At 39.5% G+C, this 26370-nt stretch overlaps 1 protein-coding gene across 2 annotated transcripts in view; it reads left to right on the forward strand.

The window, feature by feature from the left end:
• LOC139759410 (leucine-rich PPR motif-containing protein, mitochondrial-like) overlaps nt 1-26370 on the forward strand; it is a 407417-nt gene that overhangs the window by 274806 nt on the left and 106241 nt on the right. For both annotated transcript variants that reach the window (XM_071681494.1, XM_071681495.1), the window contains exons 8-10: nt 11309-11476; nt 11653-11793; nt 21145-21340. In XM_071681494.1, the coding sequence (XP_071537595.1) occupies nt 11309-11476; nt 11653-11793; nt 21145-21340 (505 nt within the window). The remainder of the gene's footprint in view (nt 1-11308; nt 11477-11652; nt 11794-21144; nt 21341-26370) is intronic.

A 26370-nucleotide genomic window follows, 5' to 3' on the forward strand; every position in this document is an offset into this window, starting at 1 on the left:
AAATGGTGAAGAGCTTGTAGATTTATGTGCTGAAAAAGGACTGGTGATTGGGAATACCTGGTTTAAAAAGCGAGATATACATAAGTATATGTATGTAAGTAGGAGAGATGGCCAGAGAGCGTTATTGGATTACATGTTAATTGACAGGCGCGCGAAAGAGAGACTTTTGGATGTTAATGTGCTGAGAGGTGCAACTGGAGGGATGTCTGATCATTATCTTGTGGAGGCTAAGGTGAAGATTTGTATGGGTTTTCAGAAAAGAAGAGTGAATGTTGGGGTGAAGAGGGTGGTGAGAGTAAGTGAGCTTGGGAAGGAGACTTGTGTGAGGAAGTACCAGGAGAGACTGAGTACAGAATGGAAAAAGGTGAGAACAATGGAAGTAAGGGGAGTGGGGGAGGAATGGGATGTATTTAGGGAATCAGTGATGGATTGCGCAAAAGATGCTTGTGGCATGAGAAGCGTGGGAGGTGGGTTGATTAGAAAGAGTAGTGAGTGGTGGGATGAAGAAGTAAGATTATTAGTGAAAGAGAAGAGAGAGGCATTTGGACGATTTTTGCAGGGAAAAAATGCAAATGAGCGGGAGATGTATAAAAGTAAGAGACAGGAGGTCAAGAGAAAGGTGCAAGAGGTGAAAAAGAAGGCAAATGAGAGTTGGGGTGAGAGAGTATCATTAAATTTTAGGGAGAATAAACAGAGAAGAGGTAGTGAAAGCTTTGCGGAAGATGAAAGCCGGCAAGGCAGCAGGTTTGGATAGTATTGCAGTGGAATTTATTAAAAAAGGGGGTGACTGTATTGTTGACTGGTTGGTAAGGTTATTTAATGTATGTATGACTCATGGTGAGGTGCCTGAGGATTGGCGGAATGCGTGCATAGTGCCATTGTACAAAGGCAAAGGGGATAAGAGTGAGTGCTCAAATTACAGAGGTATAAGTTTGTTGAGTATTCCTGGTAAATTATATGGGAGGGTATTGATTGAGAGGGTGAAGGCATGTACAGAGCATCAGATTGGGGAAGAGCAGTGTGGTTTCAGAAGTGGTAGAGGATGTGTGGATCAGGTGTTTGCTTTGAAGAATGTATGTGAGAAATACTTAGAAAAGCAAATGGATTTGTATGTAGCATTTATGGATCTGGAGAAGGCATATGATAGAGTTGATAGAGATGCTCTGTGGAAGGTATTAAGAATATATGGTGTGGGAGGCAAGTTGTTAGAAGCAGTGAAAAGTTTTTATCGAGGATGTAAGGCATGTGTACGTGTAGGAAGAGAGGAAAGTGATTGGTTCTCAGTGAATGTAGGTTTGCGGCAGGGGTGTGTGATGTCTCCATGGTTGTTTAATTTGTTTATGGATGGGGTTGTTAGGGAGGTAAATGCAAGAGTTTTGGAAAGAGGGGCAAGTATGAAGTCTGTTGGGGATGAGAGAGCTTGGGAAGTGAGTCAGTTGTTGTTCGCTGATGATACAGCGCTGGTGGCTGATTCATGAGAGAAACTGCAGAAGCTGGTGACTGAGTTTGGTAAAGTGTGTGGAAGAAGAAAGTTAAGAGTAAACGTGAATAAGAGCAGGGTTATTAGGTACAGTAGGGTTGAGGGTCAAGTCAATTGGGAGGTGAGTTTGAATGGAGAAAAACTGGAGGAAGTAAAGTGTTTTAGATATCTGGGAGTGGATCTGGCAGCGGATGGAACCATGGAAGCGGAAGTGGATCATCGGGTGGGGGAGGGGGCGAAAATTCTGGGGGCCTTGAAGAATGTGTGGAAGTCGAGAACATTATCTCGGAAAGCAAAAATGGGTATGTTTGAAGGAATAGTGGTTCCAACAATGTTGTATGGTTTCGAGGCGTGGGCTATGGATAGAGTTGTGCGCAGGAGGATGGATGTGCTGGAAATGAGATGTTTGAGGACAATGTGTGGTGTGAGGTGGTTTGATCGAGTGAGTAACGTAAGGGTAAGAGAGATGTGTGGAAATAAAAAGAGCATGGTTAAGAGAGCAGAAGAGGGTGTTTTGAAGTGGTTTGGGCACATGGAGAGGATGAGTGAGGAAAGATTGACCAAGAGGATATATGTGTCGGAGGTAGAGGGAGCAAGGAGAAGAGGGAGACCAAATTGGAGGTGGAAAGATGGAGTGAAAAAGATTTTGTGTGATCGGGGCCTGAACATGCAGGAGGGTGAAAGGCGGGCAAGGAATAGAGTGAATTGGATTGATGTGGTATACCGGGGTTGACGTGCTGTCAGTGGATTGAATCAGGGCATGTGAAGCGTCTGGGGTAAACCATGGAAAGTTGTGTGGGGCCTGGATGTGGAAAGGGAGCTGTGGTTTCGGGCATTATTGCATGACAGCTAGAGACTGAGTGTGAACGAATGGGGCCTTTGTTGTCTTTTCCTAGCACTACCTTGCACACATGAGGGGGGAGGGGGATGGTAATCCATGTGTGGCGAGGTGGCGATGGGAATGAATAAAGGCAGACAGTGTTAATTGTGTGCATGGGTATATATGTATGTGTCTGTGTGTGTATATATATGTGTACATTGAGATGTGTAGGTATGTATAATTGCGTTTGTGGGCGTGTATGTATATACATATGTATGGGGGTGGGTTGGGCCATTTCTTTCATCTGTTTCCTTGCGCTACCTCGCAAACGTGGGAGACAGCAACAAAGTAAAATAAAAAAAAATGAATAAAAATATATGTTGAGATGTATAGGTCTGTATATGTGTGTGTGTGGATGTGTATGTACATACATATGTATGCAGGTGGATTGGGCCATTCTTTCCTGTTTCCTTGCGCTACCTTGCTAATGTGGGAGACTGCAACAAAGTATAATAAAAAAATAATGTACATTGAAATATATAGGTATGTGTATGTGCATGTGTGGACGTGTATGTATGTACATGTGTATGTGGGTGGGTTGGGCCATTCTTTCATCATTTTCCTTGCGCTACCTTGCTAACGCGGGAGACAGCAACAAAGTATTATAATAGTGATATAAGTATCAGAAATATGCCTGAAGAAATCTGTTGATTTTCAGTACTGGACATTATACATTTTGTTTTGCATGTCTTCAGAATCCCTACACCTTTATTTCTCTTAATTTATCTTTGCTTTATGTTTTTTTACTCCTAGATTTAATCCTTATCTGCATCAAAATTTCTAGTCTTCAGCTCCTAAGCCTCTCTTTCCCTTGGATCAGCTTTTATCTCTTGCTTGATGCCCTCCATATTGTTTTATTTGTGTTTTCCTGTTGTGTGAGCATCCTCCACATACCCTAATTTTGATTTCAAGTTCCCTGATGGTTTTTTATTCTTCATCTATCTCCAGGGTTTTCTGGTATTTTTCATGTTCCCTGGCAGTGTCTTATTTTCACTTGTTCTTCCAGATGTTCTGTTATCTGATAAGCATATCTACAATTACCATACTTTGAAAGCTGTCGGCAGTCAGTTCCTCCACCATCTCGCAAGTAGTGGTGTAGTGGAGTGGGTACAGGATGGATCATTTGTGTCAAGGCTAGGTATCGGAGCACCAAGTTAACAATGAGCTCACCCAGAATGTAGTTATTTCTTTAAACCCATGGCTTATTGAAATATTTAAATCATGCTTGATATCAAATATTTGTATATTACAGTATCAAAAATATGCCTGAAGAAATCCCTTGATTTTCAGTGCTAGACTAACTAATATACACTGGTGTTCCTTAGTTGGAAAGAAGTTCAGAATTCTCTGAATGCCTAACAATTCGAGCGTATAATTGATACCATTTTTTGCATCTTACAGAAGCATCATATGGCCAAAATATAACTTGTTAAACTAATGGAAATCCATCTGAATAAAGTTGTATGAAAAATAACCTCATAAACACAAAATTCCATTCCATGGGATCAAGTGTTTTTTTGTGCTTTGCACTGCCCTTACCTGTTTGACAAGCATTTATGTTCAGAAACCAGGTAACCCCGATAGCATGGTGAGTTATAATATCGAGGTAGATAGGGTTGCCTTGTAAGGTTACCAGTTTGAAGGTAATAGGGAGTGAACAAATTGTTTTGCCGTGGGTGCTAGACATCCTCATTATGCCATAGCACACCAGCACCTGTGCTTTCCTGAGAATCCCTGAAAAGATCATCGGTGAAATAATCTTCGAACAGTTTGAAACATTCATGGCAGGTAGAACCATATTCAAATAGAGAGGTGTAATAGTATGTGTCCGTAAGCTAGAGGGAAGGAAGATTGCAAAGATCAATTGTAATAAGTGTGAATGAGTTGCACTGAGTATCCTAGCTCCTGGCAGAAAGAACCAAATTCAAACAGGGAGGTGTAGCAGTATATTTCCATAAGCTAGAAGGAATCAGATGGCAAAGTTGAATCATAGTAAGTGAGAATGAATTGCAGTAAGTATCCTAGCAATAAGCACGATAAACGTACTATCATCCAGACCACCAAAAACAAAGCTAAATGACTGTAAAGAAATTTTAGTGGAAGTTAAAGAAATATTGAAGGGATTAGAGTGTCCAGATCTGATAATTATACATACTTAGGACTTCATCTTATGATTTATTGTAGAGTAGGTGTTTGATGTAGTTACAGCTTCAAATTAAAGAAAAATGGATGGGCAGAAGGAGATTAATTTCAAAAACTAATTAATCTTTGTTAATCATTCAGTCTTGTGCAAGTAAACGACAGACTGGCAAGAGAGAGCAGTATGATAAATCTTTTTACGAATGATATGGCACTGCTCTTAAATATAATAGAAGTGAAGAATGATAGTCTATCAGATCACAGTAGCATAGAAATCAGTATAGAGTATTATGTTGAAATTAATAAATGTGAATGCGATATAACAACAGAGGACAACAGGAGGTTGAGAGACGTGAATTTTCAGCATGACAAATTAAACTGGATAAAGATGATTTAAAGAATTTTAAACACTAATTGGAGTGAGATCTTCAGGGCAATATCCTAGTTACATCCACAAAAATACCTCAAGAAACAAGAACAAAAAATCATTGAGTTCAGAAATGATAAGCTGATACCAAAGAAAAAGTAAAATAATTTAGTTTGGAAGATACTAAGTGACAGAAAACAGTGGATGAGTAGGAAAAAACTTAAAAACAAAAATGGTAGCAATTAAAAAGGTAAGAATAATATAACAGCTTGATGAAAGAGTAAAGAATACAGATGTAGAAATGATGAATTCCTATAGAAGCAAACAGAAAGAGAATAATTAGAGACCTATACAGAACAAAGGAAAAAACCAGTTACTGTTCACATATATGAACAAGGCAAAAACAAAAAATCAGAGATAAAACAGTTTGAGGGAGAAAAGTACAAAAATAACCTTAATATATTCAAGATGTTAATTAATCAATAGAAATTGGTATTCAGCATGTAATGCAAGAAGTTAAATGGTGAATTGGCTAACCAACTTGATAGAAATGCATTTATTGGTATTCAGGTTCCAGAAGATGATACATAATCAGCATACAGAAAATTCAGCTTCATGACCAGATGGAATCTCAGTCATATTCCTCAAGAGGACAAAGACAACAATAGTGAAACCAGTGATGTTATTGTTGAGATGGTCAGAGTTAAAGCAAAATTGCAAATATTGCAGACACTAATACACAAAGAAGGATCTATACTATGAAAAGAAGTAGCAATACTTATCAATCTGTATACTAGTTATACATCTTAGTTTATGGACAGAGTAGATCATTATTTTGGATGTAAATGACAAGCTAGCTGGAGCTTGGAAGCCCAGGACAATAACAAAAATATAAAGAAAGATTTTGAAAAATGGCATTTCTTTTTTCAACAGGAAGTGTTATTTTGAGACAATTCTTTGTTGACTGAGAATTTGTCATACCGTGGTGAACCATGATCACTTAGCGAAGGAGAGACCTGCCTTAGTAAGTTACACTTGCAGTTGACTTACATGTATTACCATAGAACTTGTCCCACTGGAATGCCAATTATGTAAGAGTTTCAGAATTAGATATGAATAATATGATAACAGTGGAAGAATCAAAAGTATTGGAGCAAATTTAGTTAATAATGGTAAAGTATACAGATGGATGAATTTGGTACTGTAAGCTAATTGTATATAATTTTAGGTAAATTTGTTAAGTTTTTAGATATTTTTTCGTGTTAGAAAAACTGAATATATGGTAGCTTCTGTTGCATTACAAATTCTACAGAATCCGTCAGTCACTCTAAAAGTGACATTTTAGGGAAAGAAGCAGGAATGACAATGGCCGGTCTCCAATAGGCAAAGGGTTGTTATGAGTTGAAATGGTTTTCCAAGTGGAATGCAGTTGACTATGTCAGAGATACATAGGCAGCCAGCTAGTTGAGTTTAATACTTATAAAAATCAGTGTCTTTCTTCATTCATTTATTTCTTATATATTATACTTTGTTGCTGTCTCCCACGTTAGTGAGGTAGTGCAAGGAAACAGACGAAAGAATGGCCCAACCCACCCACATACACATGTATATATATACACGTCCACACACGCACATATACATACCTATACATATCAACGTATACATATATATACACACAGACATATACATATATACACATGTACATAATTCATACTGTCTGCCCTTATTCATTCCCGTAGCCACCCCACCACACATGAAATGACAACCCCCTCCCCCCGCATGTGCACGAGGTAGTGCTAGGGAAAGACAACAAATGCCACATTCGTTCACACTCGGTCTTTAGCTGTCATGTATAATGCACCAAAACCACAGCTCCCTTTCCACATCCAGGCCCCACAAAACTTTCCATGGTTTACCCCAGACAACTCACATGCCCTGGTTTAATCCATTGACAGCACGTTGACCCTGGTATACCACATCATTCCAATTCACTCTATTCCTTGCATGCCTTTCTCCCTCCTGCATGTTCAGGTCCTTATCACTCAAAATCTTTTTCACTCCATCTTTCCACCTCCAGTTTAGTCTCCCACTTCTCGTTCCCTCCACCTCTGACACATATATCCTCTTTGTCAATCTTTCCTCACTTATTCTCTCCATGTGACCAAACTATTTCAAAACACCCTCTTTTGCTCTCTCAACCACACACTTTTTATTACCACACATCTCTCTGAGGATTGGCGGAATGCTTGCATAGTGCCATTGTACAAAGGCAAAGGGGATAAGAGTGAGTGCTCAAATTACAGAGGTATAAGTTTGTTGAGTATTCCTGGTAAATTATATGGGAGGGTATTGATTGAGAGGGTGAAGGCATGTACAGAGCATCAGATTGGGGAAGAGCAATGTGGTTTCAGAAGTGGTAGAGGATGTGTGGATCAGGTGTTTGCTTTGAAGAATGTATGTGAGAAATACTTAGAAAAGCAAATGGATTTGTATGTAGCATTTATGGATCTGGAGAAGGCATATGATAGAGTTGATAGAGATGCTCTGTGGAAGGTATTAAGAATATATGGTGTGGGAGGCAAGTTGTTAGAAGCAGTGAAAAGTTTTTATCGAGGATGTAAGGCATGTGTACGTGTAGGAAGAGAGGAAAGTGATTGGTTCTCAGTGAATGTAGGTTTGCGGCAGGGGTGTGTGATGTCTCCATGGTTGTTTAATTTGTTTATGGATGGGGTTGTTAGGGAGGTAAATGCAAGAGTTTTGGAAAGAGGGGCAAGTATGAAGTCTGTTGGGGATGAGAGAGCTTGGGAAGTGAGTCAGTTGTTGTTCGCTGATGATACAGCGCTGGTGGCGGATTCATGTGAGAAACTGCAGAAGCTGGTGACGGAGTTTGGTAAAGTGTGTGGAAGAAGAAAGTTAAGAGTGAATGTCAATAAGAGCAAGGTTATTAGGTACAGTAGGGTTGAGGGTCAAGTCAATTGGGAGGTGAGTTTGAATGGTGAGAGGCTGGAGGAAGTGAAGTGTTTTAGATATCTGGGAGTGGATCTGTCAGCGGATGGAACCATGGAAGCGGAAGTGGATCATAGGGTGGGGGAGGGGGCGAAAATTTTGGGAGCCTTGAAAAATGTGTGGAAGTCGAGAACATTATCCCGGAAAGCAAAAATGGGTATGTTTGAAGGAATAGTGGTTCCAACAATGTTGTATGGTTGCGAGGCGTGGGCTATGGATAGAGTTGTGCGCAGGAGGATGGATGTGCTGGAAATGAGATGTTTGAGGACAATGTGTGGTGTGAGGTGGTTTGATCGAGTAAGTAACGTAAGGGTAAGAGGGATGTGTGGAAATAAAAAGAGCGTGGTTGAGAGAGCAGAAGAGGGTGTTTTGAAGTGGTTTGGGCACATGGAGAGAATGAGTGAGGAAAGATTGACCAAGAGGATATATGTGTCGGAGGTGGAGGGAACGAGGAGAAGAGGGAGACCAAATTGGAGGTGGAAAGATGGAGTGAAAAGGATTTTGTGTGATCGGGGCCTGAACATGCAGGAGGGTGAAAGGAGGGCAAGGAATAGAGTGAATTGGAGCGATGTGGTATACAGGGGTTGACGTGCTGTCAGTGGATTGAATCAAGGCATGTGAAGCGTCTGGGGTAAACCATGGAAAGCTGTGTAGGTATGTATATTGCGTGTGTGGACGTGTGTATGTACATGTGTATGGGGGGGGTTGGGCCATTTCTTTCGTCTGTTTCCTTGCGCTACCTCGCAAACGCGGGAGACAGCGACAAAGTATAAAAAAAAAAAAAAAAAAAAAAAAATCTCTCTTACCCTTTCATTACTTATGCGATCAAACCACCTCACACCACATATTGTCCTCAAATATCTCATTCTTCATATCTTTCTGAAACTACTTAACACTTTTTCATCTATCTTGATGGCAGTGTGATTCTACCATTCATCATGACAGATTTACGTGCATCACTGTAACTTCTGATCACTCCTAGAAACTCATTATGCAGCTAGCTGAACCTGCCTGTAAAAGTTCTTTTCTTCTTAGCAGTCACTTCAATCATATAAAGAATTGATTGTCTTTGTATGAGTACAAAGTGCCACTGTCATATCTGGAGCTACTCAAGCTGTATGTACTTCATCAGAAGAATTGAATCTAAAGCAGTGTGCTGTAACAGCTCGCTCAGTCTGACCTCAGAACATCAACCACTTTCACTGCACCACAAAGTTGGTTTTCTTTTCCTCTTCTCTAGGTACTGCAGTAATTCAGTTTTTGTTACCAAAAGCTGGCTTTGTGTTAGCCTTAACATTTAGCTAGGTCAATCTGTGCACATGATCACTATGATTTGGGCTGTTTTAGTGTCTGTTTATTATCTTACACTGCAGTAGTTAAGAACTCTTTACCTTCTCATGCATCTATGAACAGTTATAATCTGCCCTTTTTTGAGGAGCAAGTTTTTCATCTCCTTAGAAATTCTTAAGACTATTTTTACTCTTCTCTTGGTCTTCATAAAGACTTTTGTCTTGGACTGGAGCATTTTATTTAGAGATGATATACAGCATATATAGAGTAAGATGTTACCCTGCATATTACTCTGCTGTGGTCTGACATATTCCACTAAACCTTCTCATAGACTTGATACCATGCACACTGCCATTCACATTCTAGAAATATTTACTATTTACATCCTGATACATTCATTATCAAGTCTTTTCATATTCCATTCATCTATATTAATCTGCACACACCTTTTTGTAGATTGTTGAACACATCAAAATCCAATATGTGACTGAATGTATATTTTGGTAGAATTAATAGACACATTCAAATTGTCACATAAGAATTTTTTTTTTCTTTTTTTTGCTTTGTTGCTGTCTCCCGCTTTTGCGAGGTAGCGCAAGGAAACAGACGAAAGAAATGGCCCAACCCACCCCCATACACATGTATATACATACGTCCACACACGCAAATATACATACCTACACAGCTTTCCATGGTTTACCCCAGACGCTTCACATGCCTTGATTCAATCCACTGACAGCACGTCAACCCCGGTATACCACATCGCTCCAATTCACTCTATTCCTTGCCCTCCTTTCACCCTCCTGCATGTTCAGGCCCCGATCACACAAAATCTTTTTCACTCCATCTTTCCACCTCCAATTTGGTCTCCCTCTTCTCCTCTTTCCCTCCACCGCCGGCACATATATCCTCTTGGTAAATCTTTCCTCACTCATTCTCTCCATGTGCCCAAACCATTTCAAAACACCCTCTTCTGCTTTCTCAACCACGCTCTTTTTATTTCCACACATCTCTCTTACCCTTACGTTACTTACTCGATCAAACCACCTCACACCACACATTGTCCTCAAACATCTCATTTCCAGCACATCCATCCTCCTGCGCACCACTCTATCCATAGCCCACGCCTCGCAACCATACAACATTGTTGGAACCACTATTCCTTCAAACATACCCATTTTTGCTTTCCAAGATAATGTTCTCAACTTCTACACATTCTTCAAGGCTCCCAGAATTTTCGCCCCCTCCCCCACCCTATGATCCACTTCCGCTTCCATGGTTCCATCCGCTGCCAGATCCACTCCCAGATATCTAAAACACTTCACTTCCTCCAGTTTTTCTCCATTCAAACTCACCTCCCAATTGACTTGACCCTCAACCCTACTGTACCTAATAACCTTGCTCTTATTCACATTTACTCTTAACTTTCTTCTTTCACACACTTTACCAAACTCAGTCACCAGCTTCTGCAGTTTCTCACATGAATCAGCCACCAGTGCTGTATCATCAGCGAACAACAACTGACTCACTTCCCAAGCTCTCTCATCCCCAACAGACTTCATACTTGCCCCTCTTTCCAAAACTCTTGCATTCACCTCCCTAACAACCCCATCCATAAACAAATTAAACAACCATGGAGACATCACACACCCCTGCCGCAAACCTACATTCACTGAGAACCAATCACTTTCCTCTCTTCCTACACGTACACATGCCTTACATCCTCGATAAAAACTTTTCACTGCTTCTAACAACTTGCCACATCATATATTCTTAATACCTTCCACAGAGCATCTCTATCAACTCTATCATATGCCTTCTCCAGATCCATAAATGCTACATACAAATCCATTTGCTTTTCTAAGTATTTCTCACATACATTTTTCAAAGCAAACACCTGATCCACACATCCTTTACCACTTCTGAAACCACACTGCTCTTCCCCAATCTGATGCTCTGTACATGCCTTCACCCTCTCAATCAGTACGCTCCCATATAATAAGAATGTACTAATATTAAACATTTTGTTTGATAACAAAAGTTATTTGTGACTCCTTATTCAAAAGTATCTTGAGATAAGAAGCATACAATAGCATTGATAGTGTAGATCAATAAAACTAGTTATACATGACTCCTTATTATTCAGGAACTATGGAAGAATAAGATTGGAATATCAGAAAGTTCTGCTGACCTTCTCATGACCCGATCCAACAGGTCCATTCAAGAGGCCATCAGGAATAACATCAGTATCATTCTTGATCCTAAATTAGGTCATCCTCCTAAAGAACAGGAGTACAACATTTTGCCTCATCCTGTAAGTTCAAAAAGAAATATTTTATATCATTATACTAGTATAAAGTGTGTGTGATGTAGATATGCAATTTGAGCATTTCATTTTTTTCTTTTTGTCCACTATTGCATATTGCAGTTTATATTAATATGGCCTATCATGTCTTATACATTATTAGATCAAAACTTTTCTTCCTGTAGAAGAGCATGACTGTAGAGGAACTAGATGGTCACATTGTCGAACTACAGGCAAAGGGGCTGAATATGCGAGGAACTCTTCGCAAGTTACTTCTCAAACATGCAGCAAGAAATGAGACCACGCGTGTTTTAAATCTCATGAGGGTAAGGGAAGCAAAGTTTTTATTTCCCCAGCTCTCAGTCCCTGTTGCATGAACTTGGTTAATTTAATCCATTAAACTTTAAAGTCTTTTAGATAACGCTACCTGGGCTGTTACTTTCAGCAGGACTGAAGAAAAACAGGCTTGCAATAGCAAACTTTTAACTTTTTTTATCCAAGAGTTGCAAGCACTTTCAGGATATCTCATTTTGTTTCTGTTTGGTGCAAGATACTGAACTTTATATCTCATAGGTCCCACCTTAACACATTTTTGTTAAACTTTCTGTAGAATCAGAGGAAGTGTTGCATTGATGTCAGCTATATGTTAAAAACCATTTAAAGTGCTGAAAAAATATTATAAATACTTAGTATTATAGTTCTTGGTTTTTTGTGTGTTCTCAGTAAAGACATTACCACTTTTGCAACTTTGAATTTCTTGCCATGATTATAGTTACCTACTCCAACAGATATAGATGTATCACTGTTATTTATGCTTAATCTTCTGAGGGAGCTTCTCATTTCATATGTCTTCAGTGTTTATGATAGTTCATTAGGAAATGTTCTACCTTATCTAGAACTCCACTATGAATGCAGTTTGGATTATTTGACAGACCTGTTTGTTGCTTCAACCATATGTAGGTTGCTGGCATCCAGCCCCAATCCCACACTCACTATGTATCATACACATTGCTTGACAACACAGAACTCACGCATCTTTATTTCTTTTCCTATTTTTTCGTTACCTTTGAAACCATGAATATTTATGGCAGTACTACTACTATATGATTATTTGGTGCTAATTCAGAGTGATGCCACTGGTTGAGAAGCGTTGGGTGGATCCCAGGACCCACTTGACTGCCATCATGCAACTGGGGTCCACCCCACTTCAATGGCTACAGCTCCAAGACCTTGCTCTTTTCTGTACATTTCTGCATCATTTGCAGTCTCAATTCTAACCTTCCCTCTGTTAAGGATCATCTGATTGCCTCCTTCCATAATCTTTGCACTGTCAGATCTCCAGGTGTAATCTCTGTCAATATTTCTGCACTAAGGGTGGAGTTTGTGCCTACTGTTGGACAAAAATGCCTATTACGTACCTCATGGATGCCATTTGGCTCAAAATCTCTCTATCTTCTTTTTTCCTTGCTTTTGTATTTCATTTATTCCTCTCATATCACCCACCCAAAAAAAAATTCCAAATATGTATAACTCTTTCACTATTTGACGTCTTGCCATGAAGCTTTGCTTTCTTCACATTCACAATCTGAGATCCTCTCTGCAGGGATTTCATTGTATGCCAAAATGATTGGTTACGCTCTAACTGAAATGATCCTGGTGGAGCTGAGACTTTCTTTTTCCATCCTTAATGATGTAGAACAATTGATTAAACACCCTACTTAAGTTTCTGATTACCATAGCCACTCTTTTAACACAGTTCCTACTTAAGTTTCTGATTACCATAGCCACTCTTTTAACACAGTTGACCTTTTTTTTATCTCTGAACTCTCCCTTATACATGCACCATTTCTACCCCCTTAGGGTTCTGTGCCCACTATCTTATTTCAGTTGCTAATGATTAGGTAAACCCATCCTCTATTAACAAAGATGTAAGGCATGTGTATGAGTAGGAAGAGAGGAAAGTGATTGGTTCTCATTGAATGTGTAGTTTGCAGCAGGGATGTGTGATGTCTCCATTGTTGTTTACTTTGTTTATGGATGAGGTTGTTAGGGAGGTGAATGCAAGAGTTTTGGAGAGAGGGGCAAGTATGCAGTCTGTTGTGGATGAGAGAGCCTGGGTAGTGAGTCCGTTGTTGTTCACTGATGATGCAGCGCTGGTGGCTGATTCGGGTGAGAAACTGCAGAAGCTGGTGACTGAGTTTGGTAAGGTATGTGAAAGAAGAAAGCTGAGAGTAAATGTGAATAAGAGCAAGATTATTAAGTACAGTAGGGTTGAGGGACAAGTTAATTAGGAGGTAAGTTTGAATGGAGAAAAACTGGAGGAAGTGAAGTGTTTTAGATATCTGGGAGTGGATTTGGCAGCGGATGGAATCACGGAAGTGGAAGTTAGTCACAGGGTGGGGGAGGGGGCAAAAGTTCTGGGAGCATTGAAAAATGTTTGGATGGCGAGAATATTATCTCGGAAAGCAAAAATGGGTATGTTTGAAGGAATAGTGGTTCCAACAATGTTATATGATTGCGAGGCATGGGCTATAGATGGAGTTGTGCGGAGGAGGGAGGATGTGTTGGAACTGAGATGTTTGAAGACAATATGTGATGTGAGGTGGTTTGATCGAGTAAGTAATGAAAGGGTAAGAGAAATGTGTGGTAATAAAAAGAGTGTGGTTGAGAGAGCAGAGGTTATTTTGAAATAGTTTGGTCACAGAGAGAATGAGTGAGGAAAGATTGACAAAGAGGATATATGTGTCAGAGGTGGAGGGAACGAGGAGAAGTTGGAGACCAAATTGGATGTGGAAAGATGGAGTGAAAAAGATTTTAGGCGATTGGGGCCTGAACATGCAGGAGGGTGAAAGGTGTGAAAGGGATAGCGTGAAATGGTACAATGTGGTATAGTGGGGTCGACGTGCTGTCAGTAGATGGAACCAGGGCATATGAAGCGTCTGGAGTAAACCATGGAAAGTTATGTGGGGCCTGGATGTGGAAAGGGAGCTGTGGTTTCGGTGCATTATACATGACAGCTAGAGACTGAGTGTGAACGAATGTGGCTTTGTTGTCTTTTCCTAGCGCTACCTCTCGCGCATGCAGGGTGGGGAGGGGGTTGTCTTTTCATGTGTGGGGGGGTGGTGATGGGAATGAATAAAGGCAGACAGTATGAATTATGTAAATGTATACATATGTATACGTCTGTGTATGTATGTATATGTATACAGTTGAAATGTATAGGTATGTATATGTGCATGTGTGAGTGTGTATGTATATACATGTGTATGTGGATGGGTTGGGCCATTCTTTCTTCTGTTTCCTTTTGCTACCTCACTAAGGCGGGAGACAGCGACAAAGTATGATAAACGAATAAATGAATATTTCTTTAGCCTTTCTTCCTTAATTGGTGTATCATCTTCTTCCAGACCAAAATTATAATTGATTTATGTCCATTGACCTCCTGCTGTGATAATCTTGGTTAGTTTGATGCCACCCATTTTTTAGCTAGATCTTTCAGTGTTGTTTCTGACTAGCTCTAAAATCTCTTTTAGCTAACAAACACTAGCATGCATGTAAATTACCTGTTTGTGTCATAAGGGAATGGAGTTTATACTCCTGTGGAGCCCCATCTCTTGAACAGTCTTCGCTATAATACAACTTCTGAAATTTAAGTATATTCCCTTCATTGACCATGTTCTCAATCATTCTGATACATTCATCCATCACTCATATACCATAAAAGTAGTTCTTTACATTGATTTTAACAAGTTTTGTGCTTTATTTCATGTATGTTCTCATGTTGCTCTGTCTGTACATTTCTCAAAGAACTGTTCTCCATCCACATCATCGATCTGTTTATAAAACGTAAAGATAGTGATCATGTTAGTTTAAATCCATTTTCATTTCTCATAACTCAGCTCTCTTAATTCAGATTGCCTTCCTCTGGACAGTGTCTTTTAGCTGTTTGGGCTTCTTTAGGTAAAGTGCCCAAACTTAAGCATATTCTAATTTTATAAGGATTTTCTAGTTTTAACCTCTTTTAGGATATAAACAGCTTTTTGATATTCCATATTGATATACTGTACTTGAAACTGATTCTGATATTTGCCTGATGATAGTTTGTATCCTTAACTATTCTGCTACTGTAGGACTCTCATGACAGGTTAGGGATGATGCTGAAATCCCAAGACCTTCTGACAGAATTCTGAAGCTTATTTCTTGTCAGATAATAATCATATTGAAGCCTTTTTTAACTTTGTCACATCCTCGATACTTTACATATGCTTGAGTTGAATTTCATCATCCTTGTATCAGACCAACTTTGGAGTCGATTTAGGTCCCCTTATAAGTGTGTGTGTGTGTGTGTGTGTGTGTGTGTGTGTGTGTTGGAAAACCATGATGGACTTTCATGACAGGTTAGGGATGATGCTGAAATCGCAAGACCTTCTGACAGAATTCTGAAGCTTATTTCTTGTCAGATAATAATCATATTGAAGCCTTTTTTAACTTTGTCACATCCTCGATACTTTACATATGCTTGAGTTGAATTTCATCATCCTTGTATCAAACCAACTTTGGAGTTGATTTAGGTCCCCTTATAAGTGTGTGTGTGTGTGTGTGTGTGTGTGTGTGTGTGTGTGCGTGTGTGTGTGTGTGTGTTGGAAAACCATGATGGACCTTCCAGACCTTACCTGCATTTCACACATGGACACAGGAAAAGCATTATAAATCTCATAAATGTTTTTATGAAAGCAAGCTTTGTTTTAGACAAAAGAGGTGGACCAGAATTCTGTGTGTTTGTTGAGGTTGATTAAGAGGTTTGATCTGCTGGCTGAAATTAGGGATAGACTTCTTTGGATATAAAATTGCCATAGTTCAAGGGAGCAAAGGACTCAGGTTAGAGGAGCATTTATAAATGGGCTAGGATCACCAGTAGCATGTGGGGTTTGGTCTTTCGCCCACTGATGTTCTTATTGCACGTTAGTCACTAACCTTATTAACTGAACTCTTACCAAAACGTGTTTTGTGGATGATGCCAAAGTCTTGAGAGAGGTAAAGAATGATGATTGCATCATTTTACAAGGAAACCTAAATAAACTTCAAAGTTGTATAATAATTAACAGATAAAATCCAATTTGTGTGAATTAAAGTAATGAGGATGGGACACAGAAAAAATGGCCTTTCATGGATATCACACTGCAGGAAATAAGCTACAGAAATTAATGTGAAAAAGACATAAGGTTTTTGAACTCTAAGCTACAGAAATTATTATGAGAAAAAGACAGGTTTTTGAACTGTTGTCAGACCCCTATATCAGGAGACAAACTGTCACAAATTAGAATCTCATAAGTATATGGATAGAGTTATGTTTGTTAAGATATTCCCAACTAACATTATACAAAAATTGGAATACAGTTAGTTTCTTAAGTCTAGTCACTGCACTTAAAGTGCAAAGAGTAATTTGAGAGAGTCCAGAGAAGGGCTGCCAAGATAGTTCCTGAATCAAGACAATTGAGCTACAGTGAGAGGTTGATGGATACAAATTTGCTCAGGATGATGACGTGAAGGTAACCTGATTATAACCTTCAAGTAACATTTCTTCATGATATGCAGTGACAGAGTAACCAGAAGTTGTAACAAGAAACAAAGCACAAAGCAAGAAGTTTGTTAGGAAAGACGTGAAGAAGTACCATTTTAGTATGGGAGTTGTCGATAACTGCAATGAATTGAGTAATGAAGCTGAAAATGCTAGCTGTATACAGTTGTTTAAAGAGCTGATTAAGGGTAATCAGAAAGGTATTTCTAGTACATCCAGGCATAGGAATATAGCACACAAGGTCAACAATGATTTTTGCACAACTCAGAGAAGTGAACCTCTTATTCTTTGAAATATGTGTACTTTGAAAATATCAATTTGTTGTGAAGACAAGATTTACTTTCCCACCCTCATATTTTTTTTGTAAATATCATGTACTAATACTTTTTTTTTTTTTTTTGCTTTGTTGCGTTTGCGAGGTAGCGCAAGGAAGCAGACGAAAGAAATGCCCCAACCCACCCCCATACACATGTATATACATATGTCCACACACGCAAATATACATACCTACACAGCTTTCTATGGTTTACCCCAGACGCTTCACATGCCCTGATTCAATCCACTGACAACACGTCAACCCCGGTATACCACATCAATCCAATTCACTCTATTGCTTGCCCTCCTTTCACCCTCCTGCATGTTCAGGCCCCAATCACACAAAATCTTTTTCACTCCATCTTTCCACCTCCAATTTGGTCTCCCACTTCTTGTTCCCTCCACCTCCGACACATATATCCTCTTGGTCAATCTTTCCTCACTCATTCTCTCCATGTGCCCAAACCATTTCAAAACACCCTCTTCTGCTCTCTCAACCACGCTCTTTTTATTTCCACACATCTCTCTTACCCTTATGTTACTTACTCGATCAAACCACCTCACACCACACATTGTCCTCAAACATCTCATTTCCAGCACATCCACCCTCCTGCGCACAACTCTATCCATAGCCCACGCCTCGCAACCATACAACATTGTTGGAACCACTATTCTTTCAAACATACCCATTTTTGCTTTCCAAGATAATGTTCTCGACTTCCACACATTCTTCAAGGCTCCCAGGATTTTCGCCCCCTCCCCCACCCTATGATCCACTTCCGCTTTCATGGTTCCATCCGCTGCCAGATCCACTCCCAGATATCTAAAACACTTTACATCCTCCAGTTTTGCTCCATTCAAACTTACCTCCCAATTGACTTGACCCTCAACCCTACTGTACCTAATAACCTTGCTCTTATTCACATTTACTCTTAACTTTCTTCTTTCACACACTTTACCAAACTCAGTCGCCAGCTTCTGCAGTTTCTCACATGAATCAGCCACCAGCGCTGTATCATCAGCGAACAACAACTGACTCACTTCCCAAGCTCTCTCATCCCCAACAGACTTCATACTTGCCCCTCTTTCCAAAACTCTTGCATTTACCTCCCTAACAACCCCATCCATAAACAAATTAAACAACCATGGAGACATCACACATCCCTGCCGCAAACCTACATTCACTGAGAACCAATCACTTTCCTCTCTTCCTACACGTACACATGCCTTACATCCTCGATAAAAACTTTTCACTGCTTCTAACAACTTTCCTCCCACACCATATATTCTTAATACCTTCCACAGAGCATCTCTATCAACTCTATCATATGCCTTCTCCAGATCCATAAATGCTACATACAAATCCATTTGCTTTTCTAAGTATTTCTCACATACATTCTTCAAAGCAAACACCTGATCCACACATCCTCTACCACTTCTGAAACCACACTGCTCTTCCCCAATCTGATGCTCTGTACATGCCTTCACCCTCTCAATCAATACCCTCCCATATAATTTACCAGGAATACTCAACAAACTTATACCTCTGTAATCTGAGCACTCACTCTTATCCCCTTTGCCTTTGTACCATGGCACTATGCACGCATTCCGCCAATCCTCAGGCACCTCATCATGAGTCATACATACATTAAATAACCTTACCAACCAGTCAATAATACAGTCACCCCCTTTTTTAATAAACTCCACTGCAATACCATCCAAACCTGCTGCCTTGCCGGCTTTCATCTTCCACAAAACTTTTACTACCTCTTCTCTGTTTACCAAATCATTTTCCCTAACCCTCTCACTTTGCACACCACCTCGACCAAAGCACCCTATATCTGCCACTCTATCATCAAACACATTCAACAAACCTTCAAAATACTCACTCCATCTCCTTCTCACATCACCACTACTTGTTATCACCTCCCCATTTGCGCCCTTCACTGAAGTTCCCATTTGCTCCCTAGTCTTACGCACTTTATTTACCTCTTGAAGACCTCCTTCCAGAACATCTTTTTATTCTCCCTAAAATTTAATGATACTCTCTCACCCCAACTCTCATTTGCCCTCTTTTTCACCTCTTGCACCTTTCTCTTGACCTCCTGTCTCTTTCTTTTATACATCTCCCACTCAATTTCATTTTTTCCCTGCAAAAATCGTCTAAATGCCTCTCTCTTCTCTTTCACTAATCATCTTACTTCTTCATCCCACCACTCACTACCCTTTCTAATCAACCCACCTCCCACTCTTCTCATGCCACAAGCATCTTTTGCGCAATCCATCACTGATTCCCTAAATACATCCCATTCCTCCCCCACTCCCCTTACTTCCATTATTCTCACCTTTTTCCATTCTTTACTCAGTCTCTCCTGGTACTTCCTCACACAAGTCTCCTTCCCAAGCTCACTTACTCTCACCACCCTCTTCACCCCAACATTCACTCTTCTTTTCTGAAAACCCATACAAATCTTCACCTTAGCCTCCACAAGATAATGATCAGACATCCCTCCAGTTGCACCTCTCAGCACATTAACATCCAAAAGTCTCTCTTTCGCGTGCCTGTCAATTAACGCGTAATCCAATAATGCTCTCTGGCCATCTCTCCTACTTACATAAGTATACTTATGTATATCTCGCTTTTTAAACCAGGTATTCCCAATCACCAGTCCTTTTTCAGCACATAAATCTACAAGCTCTTCACGATTTCCATTTACAACACTGAACACCCCATGTATACCAATTATTCCCTCAACTGCCACATTACTCACCTTTGCATTCAAATCACCCATCACTATAACCCGGTCTTGTGCATCAAAACCACTAACACACTCATTCAGCTGCTCCCAAAACACTTGCCTCTCATTATCTTTCTTCTCATGCCCAGGTGCATATGCACCAATAATCACCCATCTCTCTCCATCAACTTTCAGTTTTACCCATATTAATCGAGAATTTACTTTCTTACATTCTAATTCCTGTATTGACTAATTGGGAGAGGCTGTCGTAATTAGCAAAGGTTGGCAGTAGCTGCTTTTGTGTTACCACACTCTTTGGCTGTTCCTTTTTTCAATTTTTTCTATGATAAGACACCTTCCATGATATAATTAGTCATTTGACAGAGTTGAGCCATCCAGGATCAGAATAGACAGTATTTGATAAACCTTGAATACAGTGTCTTCCAGGAATTGCTTTGTTCACACCCTTTCATTAGATTCACACTGATTGATGTTGTTTTGTATTCTTACTTTTCTGCACATTTCCTTACTGTGTTCTTCCTTTCTTTCAGAAGCTTACATTACTAGCACTGAGTTTATGTATACTGTAATATCATTTTATTTGTTTCATTTCATTTTGTGTATGCAGAAATTTACTATTCTTTTGCAAATTTCTATCATGAATACTTAAATGTTGCCATTTTGGACTTGAAAACTGATATTTGCAAAGGTGATTTGATTAGAATGTTGGGTTGATAGATCATTCCTGATCATACCATAGTAAGTAAGTGAACTTAACCTTTGTAACCCCAACTTTGAAGTCTGAATTTTGAGTTGTGAATATTTTGTACCTTCTGCCATATCAATGTTCCTCATCACTGTTATGAATAAATCTGTAAAATCATGGCCTGGTATGTATTTTTTCAGTCATGTGTAGCATATCTGTGAAGTTGAATAGTTAAAAGCTAATGTTTTGTTTTAGGTATGTCAGGAACATACATTAAAGTTTAGATTTTAGATAAATTTCACAGTATTTACCAATTGTTGATGAATTTCATTCTTAACAGAAGGCAAAAGATGATGGGATGGGTCTAAGTGCTGGAATGATGTCAAGCATTCTCATGGCATATATTAGTAATAAAAATGTTGATGTAGCTTTTGAAATGTACCTTAGTATCCAAGAGGAACATCCATCATTTACTTTGGACTGTTATAAAGTGATTGACCTTTCTACCCTTTGTGTTGAAAATGGAAGAGGCCAAGGTGAGGACTTTGAAATGTGCTATTGTAACATTAAGGAATCTTACTGTGTATGGCTTATCATTCAAATGTGAATGAGAATCAAGATAGAATAGGAAAGGTAACCACATATTAGTAAGATGTTGCTGTGAGGCAGGGCTAGTGTGCAGTGTGTATCATATACCTGGCATTTGAAATGCCTTTGTTATCTATTGCTACATACATTACATAGTTTTCAGTTTTAAGTTCTTCTGTCACAATTTCTAGCTGTTTACCCAGTCATCTCTTAATAGTTTTTATACTCACTTCTTGCAGTTTTTTTTTATTTTGTAGGGCAATATATTGTAGAGTTTCTTCTATTTTCTTGATGGGTGTTTGGTGCCTTTTGATGTATGTATGTTTTGCCATGCATAAATAATTTTTTTATTTTTGTTTTTTCTTGACTTTATAATTCATGTTCTTTCAACCTTCCATGATAGTATGTGTATTCTGTTCTGTATTTGAATTCTTTTGAGTATAAGAGTTTCATCTTATTAAGTTTGCAACCATGCAACACAGTATTCAATTTTGCCTCTTTTTGTATCGCAAGTGAACATGTATATCATGTGAATTCTTTATATCATAAGGAAAGTTCTCATAACAAACTGCTCATTACCTGACATGAGAATATTTCATATTATTTTCACTCTTGATTTCGATTTGGACCCTTATTTTTAATGCCTGCTTATGTATTTAAATCTTTTTGTATTTAGTTTCTGTCTTCTGATCCTGTCATATTACTGTTAACTTCCTCAGCCAGCCTTGAACCTAGGTTTGAAGCTTTGATCATTTTGGGTTCTGAAACTTCAATCACTTTGGTTGTTTTTGTGGCTGGATATAACACACAAACACATCCTCCATTATATAACCTCCATTTCCTCCATGGCCTTTCCTTCCTCCAATTTCCTCCCCCTACATTACCCCTCCATCCCTGCTGTCCTGACTGCCACCCTCTGCACGGTTCTTCCATTCCCCCATCCCCTACTCCCCTACAAGGCCCTCCCTTTAACTAACTACCCACCCCCTACACTACCCCCCACCTTCTCCAGACGACTGTCCTCCATATGGTCCACCCCCTACCCCAATCCTTAACCCTTGCACAGCCCCTTCCCTTGAACCCCACCCCTTACACTGCCCTCCCCTCCACTGAGCCTCTCACCTTTCCTGCATATCTCTCCTCTCCCCAGATCTCCACCCCTAGAATTGTCCTCCCCTCCCTTGAACCCCTATCCCTGTACAGGTTTTTCTTCCAAAACCTTAAGCCCCTAGAACTGCCCCTCCCTCCCTTAAATCTTCACCCCTATCTGGTTTTTCCCCTTCCAAGACCTTCAAACCCTGCACAGAGCCCCCCATCCTACCCCTTTTGCAGCCTTCCTCATGCTTGACCCATTCCTTACACTGCCTTCCTTTCCCCTGAACCCACTCCCCCATCCCCTGCATGGCCTTCCCTCTTCAGGACCCTCTCAGTTGTGGCTTATTCGGTTGCTGTGTCTGTGTAGGCCTGTTTGATCTATATGTCTGGCGCAGGCCACCACAGGTAACTGTGATGGTCTATACCAGATGTTGTCTATTATGTATAGACTGAAAATGTCTTTTTTCTTGGAAGCACTGCATTCAGAATATGTTTGCATTGTATTCTTTGGTCATGGCTAACATTTCTACCATATTTAAAGAAAATGTGTAATGCTTTATGAATTATTGATTTCAGTTAGGTTGATGTATAGATTTTCATGCCATTGCTTCATGCTTTCTGTGTACGTATTTATCCTCTCTTTCAATATCTGGTGTTACCATACACAGTTTCAAAGCTAATACTGTTCCCTGAGGCATCATCTGATATAATAAACAGTGTTAAAGCTAATATTGTTGCAAGGATAAAACTTTATCTGATAGTTATATTTGCCTCTGCTCAGAATTATATCCTTGTCAGAAACTCTTTTTCTTCCATCTTCTTATTTCACATTTCTTTGTTTTGTTTTAATACTTTAACTAAATTTTGAAAATTTTCTCTCAAATGCATCAGCAAAATCAAGTAAAATAGAAGCCATCCATGTTCCTATCATTAATGCCTCATATATTTTATTGTAGTTTGCTAGAAATCGAATTTGTATACTGCTTTTGGTACATATCTTTAATAGCCTTAGTTTATGTCATTATAGTTAGTTAGGTGACTAATTGATGTGATTGTGAAAGAGGAGAATGAATTGAAATTGTTCAAAATATTGCAACATCAGTGTATGGTCTTTCCTAGTATGACTTAATTCTGAATACACCTAATCTCATTAAGCACTTTGTGTCTTCATTCAGGCACTGTGAATATGTATCATCTGTATATTGTTTTACATATTGTACATTCTTCTTAATTTGTTCTTCATACTTGATTGTCGTTTCCCATGTTGGTGAGGTAGCACCAGGAACAGACAAAGAAAGACTGCATCCTCTCACATCCATTCTCTAACTGTTATGTGTAAAGCACCAAAACCACAGCTCTGTATCCACAACTGGATCCTGCAGACCTTTCCATGGTTTACCCCAGATGCTTCACAGATCCTGGCTCAGTCCATTGACAGCACTTCAGTCCCTGTATACCACATCATTCCAGTTTACTTTATCCCATGCAAGCCTTTCACCCTCCAGCATGTTCAGGCCCCGATGGCTTGAAGCTTTTACACCCCATCCTTCTATCTTTAATTTGGTCTCCATGTATATAATATGCATATCATTTTATTATTATTTTTATTATACTTGATTGCTGTTTCACGCATCAGTGAGGTAGCTCCAGGAAACAGACAAAGAATGGCCCATCCACTAAGTATAAATATATTAACATATTCATACTTACTTGCCTTCATCCATTCCTGGCGCCAACCCGCCCCACAGGAAAGAGCATCACTAAATCCCCCTTCAGTGAGGTAGAGCCAGGAAAAGACAGAAAAAGGGCACCTTCCTTCACACTCAGTCTCTAGCTGTCGTGTAATGCACCGAAACCACCACTCCTTATATCCAGGCACCACAGACCTTTCCATGGTTTACTCCAGATGTTTCACTTGCCCTGGTTCAGTCCATTGACAGCGCATTAACCCTGTTATGCCACATCATTCCAATTTACTCTTTTCCTTGCATGCTTCTCACCCTCCTCTATGTTTAGGCACCGATTGCTCAAAATCCTTTTCACTCCATCCTTCCACCTCCAATTTGGACTCTTGCTTCTTGTTCCCTCCACCTCCAGCACATATATCTTCTTTGTCAGTCTTTCCTCACTTGTTCTCTACATATGCCCAAACCATTTCAACACACTCTCATCTGCTCTCTCACCCACACTCTTTTTATATCCACACATCTCTCTTACCCTTTCACATTATTTATGTATTTAGATATTATTTGCACAAGCAGAACTTTCTTTACAATAATAAATGAAGAAAATAATCATATTTCCTCAAAAAATATGAATATCAATACCACAGGAATTGACTCTTTTATTCTAAAAATGACTACAATAGTTAGCACATAGCTTTGATGAATGAGACTGGGTATTAGTGATAAGTGATTTAAATGCGAAGGTGAGTAATGTGGCAGTCAAGAGTAAAATTGGTGTACATGGGGCATTCACTGTTGTGAATGGAAATGATGAAGAGCTGTTGGATTTGTGTGCAGAAAAAAACTGGTGATTTTGAATATTTGATTCAAAAAGAGAGATATACAAAAGTATACATATATGAGTAGGAAAGATGGTCAAAGGGCATCTTTGGATTACGTGCTAATTGATAGGCGTGTAAAAGAGAGACTATTGGATGTTAATGTGCTGAGAGGGGCAGCTGATAGGATGTTTGATCACTATCTTGTGAAGGCAAAGGTGAAGATTTGTAGAAGTTTTCGGAAAAGAAGAGAGAATGTTGGGGGGAAGAGAGTGGTGAAAGTATGTGAACTTAGAAAGGACTCTTCTTTGAGAATCTACCAGGAGAGATTGAATGTCGAATAGCAAAAGCTGAGAGCAAATGACATAAGAGGAGTGGGTGAGGAATGGGATGTATTTAGGGAAGCAGTGATGGTTTGTGCAAAAGATGCATGTGGCCTGAGAAAAGTGGGAGATGGGCGGATTAGAAAGGGTAGTGAGTGGTGGGATGAAGAAGTAAAGTTGTTAGTGAAAGAAAAAAGAGAGGCGTTTGGACAATACTTGCAAGGAAGGAGTGCAAATGACTGGGAGCTGTATAAAAGAAAGCAGCAGGAGGTCAAGAGGAAGGTGCAAGGGTTGAAAAAAAGGGCAAATGAGAGTTGGGGTGAGAGAGTATCATTAAATTTTAGGGAGAATAAAAAGATGTTTTGGAAGGAGGTAAATAATGTGCATAAGATGTGAGAACAAATGGGAACATCAGTGAAGGGGGCAAGGGGGAAGTAATAACAGGAAGTGATGAGTGAGGAGATGGAGTGAATATTAAAGTTTATTGAATGCGTTTCATGATACAGTGGCAGATATAAGGTGTTTTGGTCGAGGTGGTGTGCGAAGTGAGAGGATCAGGGAGAATGGTTTTGTTACGAGAGAAGAGGTATTGTAAGCTTTAAGGAAGATGAAATCTAGCAATGTGGCTGGTTTGGAAGGTATTGAAGTAGAACTTATTAAGAAAGGGTGTGACTGCGTTGTTGATTGGTTAGTAAGGATATTCAATGTATGTATGGAACATGGTGAAGTGCCTAAGGATTGGCAGAATACCTGCATAGTGCTATTGTACAAAGGCAAAGGGAATAAAGGTGAGTGTTCAAATTACAGAGGTATAAGTTTGTTGGGTATTCCTGGGAAATTATATGGGAGGGTATTGATTGAGAGGGTGAAGGCATGTTCAGAGCATCAAATTGAAGAAGAGCAGTGTGGTTTCAGAAGTGGTAGATGTGTGGATCAGGTGTTTGCTTTGAAGAATGTATGTGAGAAGTACTTAGAAAAACAGATGTATTTGTATGTAGCATTTATGGATCTTGACAGGGCATATGATAGGGTTCATAGAGATGCTTTGTGGATGGTA

This window comes from Panulirus ornatus, chromosome 33, assembly GCF_036320965.1.
Source record: "Panulirus ornatus isolate Po-2019 chromosome 33, ASM3632096v1, whole genome shotgun sequence".
NCBI lineage: Eukaryota > Metazoa > Arthropoda > Malacostraca > Decapoda > Palinuridae > Panulirus > Panulirus ornatus.